At 42.2% G+C, this 10,700-nt stretch overlaps 1 protein-coding gene across 1 annotated transcript; it reads right to left on the bottom strand.

Annotated features, from left to right (window-relative positions):
* Nucleotides 1-994: 994 nt before the first annotated feature.
* Nucleotides 995-9,582, bottom strand: ovol1a (ovo-like zinc finger 1a). The gene is made up of 5 exons (XM_085350639.1): nt 9,483-9,582; nt 2,407-2,648; nt 2,066-2,251; nt 1,520-1,664; nt 995-1,329 (listed from the first exon to the last, which is right to left on the bottom strand). The coding sequence occupies exons 1-5, from the start codon at nt 9,580-9,582 to the stop codon at nt 995-997; spliced, it is 1,008 nt and encodes a 335-aa protein (XP_085206765.1).
* Between the last annotated feature and the right edge of the window lie 1,118 nt (nt 9,583-10,700).

Genomic DNA, 10,700 nt, shown 5'->3' with positions numbered 1-10,700 from the left:
GCTTACTGTAAAGGACAAACTGTGACCAAACAAATCCTCGTAATATATTAGTCCCTTTAATGGATAAATGTTTGTTTGTTTGTTTTTTTTAAAAGCACATTTTCATAGTTTCTTGCTGTACATATAAACCCACTGGTAATATTCACATGAAAACAAATATGTAAAAATATTCTATCTATGATAGCGATTCTCATGCAGATCAAAATGCCACATGTAAATGCACAGATGAGCCAAAACATTAGGACCGGTCTTCTCGTAAATCAGGTTGCTGGAATTTGGTGAAACCCCTGACACCTGCAGTCTTTGAAACGACCGGCAGGTTGCAAAACAAGCCTGAATGCACGGAAGTCTATGAAAACACAAAAAAACATTTCTCATTTTTCTGAGATCTTAGTAAACACTTTCAATTATTCTTCAACATAGCATTTTATGAACACAGTAAAAAAAAAAAAAAAAAAAAGGGGGCCATGTCCATCTTTGCTATACAGTCTATGGGAAAGGCCTGATACACGACCACCTAAACGGCACCGTGTTTTTGTGAGTACTCCTGATCAGCAGAGGAGAGTACCAGCGGTGTGTGTTGCAACAAGTTTGATCTGCAGCAACTCCAAAACACGGTTTCCTATATTTAAAAGTTCTGATGTTGCGCTACTCGAGCACTTTACTCAAGACAAAGTAGAGTACCCCAACAGCTTTTTGTAAAAGTCAAACTTAATCTTCTTTAATGCATTATTCCACTGAGTTATTTACAGTAGATGCCCAAATCCAAACACACACACACACACACACACACACACACACACACACACACACACACACACACACACACACACACACACACAAACGTAGATATGCACACCTATACAGTGCAATCAGTAGCTTTCTTTCTCCCATGGCTATGCATCTTGGCTCAAACAGTCACCTCTGCACTCAACACAGTCCTTCATCGATGCCCCCTGAGTTAATTTCTGAGTATCTTCTGTATCTTCTCCCTTTACTGCTCGGCCGATCCAGTGGTATCATCGCTTTCAGCTCCCTGCGGAGAACCGGGAATGGATCCTCCGACCGACCCGCCGTCTCTTTCTCCCACTCTTCTCGCGGCCTTGCTCTTCAGCAGGGCGCTGTCAGGGTGAAGTGAGTGGAGATGGATGAGCAGCGCATCCTGAGTTGCCGCCGTGTGGCCGCACTCCTCGCACACGTACAGCTTGTTGCGTCGCTCCTTGTAGGCGTACTTCAGGGTGACGCTGTGGATCTTCTTCATGTGGGACTCCAGAGAGCAGCGCTGGGTGAAGGCCTTGTCGCAGAAGTTGCACTTGTATGGACGGACGCCTGTGTGGAAAATGAAAGGAACATCATCCGTTACCTCTGTGTACGTGTGGAGGTCTGAATATGCCAAAAATAATATAATATATACTTGCACTTTTAAAAATTATTCACTTATTAGGTCATTTTAAAAATTTTAATTGTGTACGTTTTGTACACTTGTTTTATGGTCTAAACACACAAAGTGAGTGGCTACCTGTATGTGTGCGCACATGTCTTTTGAGGTCGAAGGTGTCGTTGAAGCCTTTGCCGCAGAAGCTACACAGGTGTCTCTTTGTCTCGTTGTGACACTTGATGTGTCTGTTCAACATCCGCTGGTACTGGAAAGTCTTCTGGCAAACCTGTAAATGAAGCAACAACACGACAATCAGGTCAGGGCACTTCCACACTTCGCCGACCTTCAGCCACCTTTCGTTTTTCTTGTGGACAAACATTAGCCAAGTTTACAGTCAGTGTTTATCTTTGTGTGAGGCATTCTGTGCAAACTGCACCTATGTAACACGTCTCTAACCACGTCTTATCTTATATATGTAATTAATATATAATAACACAATTTATAGGGTTTTTTAATGCAGTGGGTGTTTGAGATAAAATTAGGTTGCATTTGGCAGCTATGATGGCAGTGTTTCTACACATCATTTAGTTTTACAAAAGTAATAAAGCTGAAATGTGTATTTCAGGTTCTACGATCATAACGCACAAAAAAAAAAAAAAAAAAAAAAAAAAAAAAAGGGAAACGAACCTGGCACACGAACGCTCCCATCGACCCACTTTCACTTTGACCCGTGGATCTGGTCACCATTGGGACCGGCTCTGGGGGGGGTGGGGTCGGTGCAGGAGGAAGTGCAGCTAATGGTTGCGGAGTGGGAATGAGAGGAAGAGCCAGAGCAAGGGGAGCTGGATCTGGGGGTAACTCGCCTGTAGTTACCTGAGATGGGAAAGAAAGACATGATTCACAATGCCATCCATAAATAATAATAAATCAGTCTAAGACCTTGTACAGTAACACAAAATTCTACCTTGTAAACTCAATCAAAAATATTTTGACACGTTGTGCTGTGCTCTGTCCCTCTCAGTTCTTACCTTTATTTTGGCTCGGAAGTACGTGGAGCTGGCCTGCGGCCTCCTCTTGATCTCTGATCTCCCCTCTGGTAAACCCGCCGGGCTCTGGGGTCTGCCGAGCACCGTGCTGGAGGGCAGTTCTGGGTGAGTTTGTGTGTCAATGGTAGAGTGTTTGGTGAGGCAGAGGGGCGTGGTCATCTGAGTTGTCTCAGCGGGGCTGGCCTCCACCTCCATCGTCAGGATGGACAGAGGAAAGACGGAGACTGCAGAGAGGAGAGAAAGAGAAAGAGGAAGTGTCATGTGTCATGTCTGAATTTCCTTCTTTGACACCTCCAAAATTTCCTGAGGGAAAAATCCGGTGATTCAGCTTCCAAATGATCCCCTGTGTATGGATGTTACATTACTACAGCGGCCTTTTAGCAGCACTGACCTGAAATTAGCAATAAAGCCGAGGAGAAACTTCAGATTCTTCTTGGCTTCATAATTCTCCTCAGATTATCTTTTGTCTCTTTTATTGTGTCATTTCATTATTGATATGTTACTTACATTAACATTAATTGTAGCCTATTAAAGACATACAGACAGCAGTTAAATTTAATTCCACTTGCCTTTGATTGTATATTTTATTCTTTTATACAGAAAGTCTCTTAAATGTTAATAATTCGAAATAAAACCTCACATAGAAGCTCACATTGTGTGCTTCTACTAAACTTTTACTAAGTTACAAAGAAAAACAGGCAAATGCATTTTTGCATGGACAATAACCCAAAAAGTCTTAATCTGAAATTTTTATTTTTTTCTACCACTGTTGCAAAACACAACTTATAAGCTTAACTAAAGGTTAAAAAAGACAAGAAATGTCTTTAAAAGGGGTCAGAGGGTGAGAGAGTCACGTATGAGGACAAATTCAATCCAATGTACAGAATTTCACAACAAGCGGTCGGCTTGCACTGCTTTATATTTCCACAGCTAAATAGGAGTGTGTACTTGTGTTTGTGTGTGTGGGTGTGCACAGGTTTTTTTCCTATTGTTTAGTACAACTTCTGCACCCTCACCACACACACACACACACACACACACACACACACACACACACACACACACACACACAGATTACCATTACTTGTTTGACCAGACAGTCTTGCAGCACCAGCTTTTTACCTTCCTCAAACAATCCACCTCCGCAGGGGTGTGTGTGAGTGTGTGTGTGCATACACTGAACCAACTGCATGTATGATTTGTGCAAAACACAACAAAACGTCACTGAAAGAACCAGAGACAAGCCATTCAACTGACAGTAAAACACAGAGAGGCGTGCAGGTGTGCAGGGGTGTGTGTTACTCAAAGGCAGGCGTGGCTGAGCTCAGCCGAGACAACGAATCAGTTGAATGTGCCGTCGGGCCTCAATCAGATAAAACCCAAATGTAAATGCAAATGAAGTGAGCTATATGAAGAGAAGACATAAAGCCAGTCTGTGAAGCAGCCGGATTAACGGAACGCTGAGAGAAACAGTGACAGCTCTATGCAACATCAACGCCACAACTGGTGAAGACATATCACTCTTCGAGCCTCTGTGGGTCTCCGGGTTGGGTTTACAGTGACGGCTCAAACAGGCCAACGGCTCAAAATAAACCCGGTGAAAGACTTGAGCATTATTTGGTTAAACAAACGCATTCAGTGCTGTAGTACTAACCTCCCTGCTCTCCCTACGATTCTGATTAAAATAGATCAAGCTAAGGCACACACTGAGATCATTCCACACAAGAAGAGACTCCTCCAATCATGTATTCAAAACCAGCTCTGCAGGTTATTTGTACAAACAGCTGAATTTCAGTATGTGCATTGAAAGGTGACAGTTAGATGAGAGGGCAACTTGGTGAAACTCATAGTTGAAAGTCGGATTTATTTATAGAAGAAACATTTGTGAAACACATTGGACATCAGACCATCAGTAAGATGCCTCACTGAGCATTTTCTAGTGTTTTAAACCCTCAGTCACAAATGTCTAGAGCAGGAGTGGGGAACTCCAGACCTCGAGGGCTGGTGTCCTGCAGGTTTTAGATATCACCCCGGGTCAACACACCTGAATCAAACGATTAGTTCATTACCAGGCCTCAAGGAGAACTCCAAGACATGTTGAGGAGGTAATTTAGCCATTTAAATCAGCTGAGTTGGATCAAGGATACAGCGAAAACCTGCAGGACACCGGCTTTTGAGGCCTGGAATTCCCCACCCCTGGCCTAGAGACAGGTGGCGTGTGATCCCCAGCAACCACAGGTCGCTGTGGCAATCCCCCGACTGGTAGGAGACTGGTTACTGGAGGTAACTGGCTCTTGCCAGATAAAAATCAGTCGTAAAGACGTTGCTGCACCAACAACCTCTTTGATTGCTTTGGTGACCAACAAGTCTCTACTAGTCTGGAAACACTTGTCAACTAACGCCGAGAAACCTGTAAAACTTGAAAAAGTGCAGCGCAAGCTAGAAACGAAGAGTGGTCACCTTCAGAGTAAATGCTGCGGCCTCTGTTTGCTACCAACATGTGTCAAAGGCAGAACTTTTTTACTTGAAGAGAATTTTCTTCATTTCCAGTTTGTTACAGTCTTCATAGTTTCACTACTACTCTGTGAGCAGTTGGCAAGTGTTTGCAGACAAGTTGGCATCTTACATGCAAACTACAGGCATGCTGCTAGAGACCTTTGGGAATACAAATTTTTCCTTGGTGAACTCTAGTTGCCAGGTTGTGGCCAACTGGTGACCAGGATGTTGATAACAAGTTATTTCCCAGCAACCACTTGCAACCAGTGTGGGAATACTAATTATTCAGTAGTTCCAAAGGGCTGTCAGGCTGATCTGCCAGCCTGTGTGACTGAGGGCTTAGAGGAATTTAAGAAAAAAATGAAATGTCGCTGGACATAATCACTGTCTATAGCAAGTGATCAATCCAGCTGTGGAATATTCACGACTTTGTCAGTGAATGAAATGGTTAATGGACTTATTTTGATGTTTTTGGTGTATAAACAGCATTTTGAAAAATGCTCTTGTTGAAAAAAATTGAACAATAAACTCTTAAAAGTTTAAAGAGTTTATATTTACAATCATTTACAAAGGTAGTGAAGCCTCACATTTCAAAGAAAGAAGTGGCAATGATCTAAGTTTATTGCTTATAGATCCTTATAAAGTCAGTAATGATTAACAAACTTATTGGCCAATCATTTTCCTATAAATGAGGTTTAATGATAAAAGTTCTTAGAGAGACTTTATGACTTTTAAAATGAGAGATCTTTTGTTTTTAAGTCACTACATGTCTGTACCATGACTGTATCCTCGCTTCAGTGCCTGAAAGACTCGCATCTTCAACATTAGCATTTCACATTTCATGAACAAATCTGTTAATCAAATTATCTCCATGAGGAACTTGATCTCCACATTTAGTTTCATCTGCAGTTTAAAACTTTTTGAACCTGTTTCTGGTGTGTGACACAAAACGTGTGCTATCTGCCACCGAGAGCCTAATCCTATGATTAAAAGCCGCTGAGATGATCAGAAATTTTCACTGTACTTCTTTACCACGTTTTCAAATCCTTCTTAATTACTCCTGAGTGCTGATAGTTTCTGTGGTGATTGCTGCTGGCTGGACATTTAATCTCATCTTGTATTGTTTGTTCACCTCTCCTGCCCCCCTGACCAATGAATGAGGTGTGTGTGTGTGTGTGTGTGTGTGTGTGTGTGTGTGTGTGTGTGGTAGTTAAAGGGCAACGTGGAGGGTTAAAACAACTCAAGGCTTCTACTCCATGAGCAAGTAAAGGAGGAGGAGTGGTGCTGCTTTAAATGCTCTGTAATATTTTTCTTTTATTCATTTAACATCGCTCAGCTGGTAGAAAGAGTCAACAATCAGTAGATAACTTGATCAAACAGAGGGTGTGTGTGTGTGTGTGTGTGTGTGTGTGTGTGTGTGTGTGTGTGTGTGTGTGTGTTTGCTTAAGGCGTATTGCCTGCAGCAGCAGGCTGTCCATAGGGTCCGTTACATTTCCTTCCATCCAATAAACATTAACCTTGACATTGAGCAGATAGTGGAAACTATTGGTGCAATGCAACAAACCCCCCAAACAAAACAAGACATCAGCTCCTCCTGGACTGCTCTGAGATTCTGGGGAACACGTTTAGTCGTTTTTCGCAACATCTTTCTTGTGTGTGCATACATGAGCCCGTCTGTGTAAAGGTGAAACTAACGTCTGCTAAAACTACAGAATGAAGTCAACACGACAACAACAAAACTTTTGTGTTATAATATAACCTCAAAAAGAAGAATATTATTTAGCTTTATAGATAAAAGCTAAGTTATATACATTTGGAAAGTAATAATTAGATTATATGTGACCTCTGAGTGTAACAGAAAAATAAGGCATAATGATACATAGACTTATTCAAAAACTAAGTATGCTATAAGCTAATTTTTACGGTTTATTATAATTAATAATTAATAATATTATTATTAGAGAAAAGCGGCGTGTAGGAGAAGATTTTTTCATTTCCATTTTTCATTCTTTTCCCCTCTTTTTCAGTTTTACTTCAGTTTTCTTACTTTTTAAATTTCTTTCAAAATGTAAAACACTTAAATGACCTTTCGATATATTTTCAATTACAACTTTTATTTAATTAAAAAGGGATGTTTCGTCTACTGCGCTTGAAATCAACGCTGTATGGGTTTGATGAGTTTCATGGCGGATACTGATGAGATGCAAGTTGATTTTCTCCAGTGAACCATCTGGTCCTTACATCTGGGCCCAAACACTTTTAAGCATCTATTTATGTATATTGAAGATTTGTTTCTTTTCTCTGCCACCAGTATAAGGAGGGAATAAACTTTTATTTCAAACACTGGTACCGACCGGCGCACAAGTTCAGAATCAGCGCATAGGCAGCAAATACCTGCGCATGTTAACAGCGGTACTCAGTAGTATTTTAATTTATGTAAAAGTTAAGAAGAAAGTATACCTACTTGGCAGTGATGCTGAAACACCAGCAGTCTTTGCAAGGGCAGTTATTATGACGTACTGTCTAAATTAGCTTTCGTTTCAATAGCCACTGGGAGATTAAAATTGCGAAATATCTTTAATTTCTATTTAGGAATATGTTTTTTTCTCTGTTGCCTTTTTCACACGCAGCGGTTCAATGTGTGTCTGGAAGATGGAGGAGGGATGATACAGACTCGAAACAAAGGTTGATTTCAGACTGATGAAAACACACACACACACACACACACACACACACACACACACACACACACACACACACACACACACACACACACACAAAAGTGTCCAAAGCCATGGCATGTGGCGTGTCACAGAATTATTCAACACGCAGATTACTGAAGACAATTATCACATCTGAGTGTGTCAGCTTGTTATTAGGTTTTTGTGCGTGCGTCTCTCATACACGCCGGGCAGGTACATCAAGTAACGGCACATACCAGAAGATTTAGCTGAGACCGTTGCTGGGCTTGGCAAAGCGTTAACAGTACGCGGCACAATTACGCACTGACGTTCAGGTTTCATCTTAAGGTTTTTCCTGGAAAACTAGTTGCTGAAACTTTCTGCGACGTTTCTTTGGCTCGTGGATGTTGAGAAATAACCTGAATAAAGACATTACACGGCAGATTCCTTTTGTGTGTGAGTGGGGAAGGGGAAGGTGGAAATAACTGCAGAGAGAAATCATGTTTGCTCTTCTCACGAAAGCTTCACATAAGGCCTGAATCAAACCCAAAATGCCTGCGCGCTTTTATTTAGGTGGTTACATCCTATGTGAGCGTGAGTTTTTCCTCTTTTCCTTTTTTTCTTTTTATCGATCTTGTTTGGCTAAAAACCGTTTGAAGCGTATCCTGGTTCAGTTCATCCAAGTGTTCCGGTTGCAAACACCCCAAGAGGATGTAAAAGTCAATGATTAAAAGTTAACGGTGATGGGATGAGGACAGAAAAAGGACACACACACACAGGGAGAGAGAGACAGAGAGAGAGAGAGGGAACGAAAGAGGGGGGAGGGAAAAGAGAGAAAGGAGAGCGAGAGAGACGTTTAGGGTGTAGTCCGTTACTTGTTATCTGATACCGGCGGGGTCTTACAATAAAAACTCCGCCGATGGCAACAATGGGGATTGTTTTCACGAAAACTGGGGGGATGCGGAGGGGGCAGAAGGAGTCATTTGGGACCTCAACGTGTCATTTAAATGTAAAGTGACGCATTCAAAGAATCAAACTTGGACACCCAGCTCAGTGAAAAAGTATGAAAATCATTGTGCAGGTCAGGAAAGCTGATGTGTTTAGTTTCTTTAAAAAAAAAAAAAAGTAAGTCCAACACGTGTAGATACAATAAAAACAAAAAACAAACAAACGAAAAATTAAAGGTGTAAAACATCATCTCATCGTTTAAAACTAAGAAAATGAAGAGATTTGAATTCAAGTGTTTATTAATTGGACTGTGCTGAATGACTAATCAGAAGCCGATTAATAGGTCGTTATTTGTGCTTCATAAGTCAGGCCGGTGCTATGCTGTACAAGGAAGAACAATCAGGGGTTGAAGGTCGATATGAAAAAACAAAAAACAAACACCGGGCCTTTGCGATCGCTTATAGGCCACAACACTGGAGTTGGTGTAAGAACACATTAGTCCTGTCACTGTTTGCTTTTGTGACACTGTGCTCAAATTGTTTATATGTGAATCATCAAAAACACGAAAAACGAGGAATGGTTTTTAACATTTTCATTAAAATGAAATAAGTTTAACATAAAAGGTTATCTAAAGTAAGAAGAGCACAGCTCTGACACCCCACAAAACAGGAACTACTTTCTCCGAGCACGGCGGGCCGCTGCTGTTTCCCGTTATTCCGTGGCCCCGTTACAATCACCGCCGGACACCCCTTCCCCCGCCACCTGTCACATCGGTATACCCGCTGGATTGCAAACCGCGCAAACAAACAAATAACAAAAATCCACAAATCCGTGCGTAAAGGCGCCCGAAAACGAGCCCGTACACGCTATCGCCAACATTTCTTTTGCTTTTTAAACAACAACAAAAATGGCTCATCACGGCAGTGGACTCACCTGGGATGTAGACGTCCCCTCGTTCATGATCGGGGAGTTCACTCCAGTTCCGCTTTCCCGGCGAAACGTTCGCCTTTTTAACCAGAAAGGCCCTCGGCATGCTCAGTCAACACAAAGTCCCTTTGAGAGAAAGCGATGTGCAGGGAAAGCCGCTGTGGCGACGTAAAGTCACGTTAAAAGTGACCAAAAAAAAAGCAGGAAACCGAGAGGAAAAACTGGAAGGTCGGTCCCCTCTTCTCCTTCTTCCTCCTCTTCGCACCTTTCTTCTCGTTTCGCAAGCCTCGTCCCGCTTTTTCACCTCCTTCCAGCACACCTTTCCTCTCTACCAGATTTGTTTTCGAGCTCTAAACAAAAGTCTTTTCGGCGTCGGGACAGGTGAGTCCGCTCAGGTGAGCTACCAGGTCAGGTACAGACAGATATCGCCCACAGCGCCCTGAAATAACGGGAGTGTGGCGTCACTAGGTGAGGGAGCGGGGCTGGGAGGGAGAAAAAAACGCAGATATTCCTGGTCGCACGCACACACACATACACAAGTGTCGATAGAGGTGGGTCAGAGAGCTGCACAGGTACTCATTTAAAAGCAGGAAACAGGCAGCAGCGCGCATGCGCGGGAGAAATAACGGTGACAACAAGCCGGAGAGAGCCTAGGTTAGGCCTCTACCTGCTGAACCGGTTTACCCCTCCTTTTATTCTCTGTCTCGGCCTTTCCTATCCTCTTTCTCCACCTCTTCTCCATTCCGCTTTAAGGTGTGGGAACGGTGAAAATGACGAGAAGAAAGAGTGAAAGATTGAGAGTGTGTGTGGAAGTGTGTGTGTGAAGGAGTGAAGGGCAGTTATACAAGAAACTGTAGACACAAAGAGACAGAGGCACAGTTTAACTGTGCAGATGCACAAACACAGCAGTCAGAATAAAGAGACTAATGGAGGAGTTCGTTATTTCTTTATCACTGTCACAGTCACACTTATTTAGCAGATATTTGTAGAACATATAGACAAATATCTGCTAAATATGAGAGTCTAATGCTCATCTTACTATCTTTTTTTGTCGGAGTACTTAAAAGATGAAAAATCTTCACAGTCAGGAACATTTTAATGTTTCGAGACGTGACAAAAAACCAGTTTATCATGAATCACTGAAACAGAAACGAACATTCGTCTGAATCTCAGGCGAAACGAAGTGAACCTATGAGAGGTATAACCATGGATCTGCTGTAATAA

This window comes from Diplotaxodon limnothrissa, linkage group LG3, assembly GCF_057381915.1.
Source record: "Diplotaxodon limnothrissa isolate DT_005_m linkage group LG3, D_limnothrissa_male_GT1.1, whole genome shotgun sequence".
Taxonomy (NCBI): Eukaryota; Metazoa; Chordata; class Actinopteri; order Cichliformes; family Cichlidae; genus Diplotaxodon; species Diplotaxodon limnothrissa.
The sequence above is the reverse complement of the archived record's forward strand: the minus strand, read 5'-3'. Positions and strand labels throughout refer to the sequence as shown.

Excerpts from the sequence above, each read along its gene's own strand:
- ovol1a (XM_085350639.1), bottom strand. The coding sequence starts at position 9,582 with ATGCCGAGGGCCTTTCTGGTTAAAAAGGCGAACGTTTCGCCGGGAAAG. Across the intron at positions 1,665-2,065 it reads TGGGAGCGTTCGTGTGCCAG|GTTTGCCAGAAGACTTTCCA; the intron begins GTTCGTTTCCCT and ends CTTCATTTACAG. Across the intron at positions 1,330-1,519 it reads ACATGTGCGCACACATACAG|GCGTCCGTCCATACAAGTGC; the intron begins GTAGCCACTCAC and ends TTTTCCACACAG.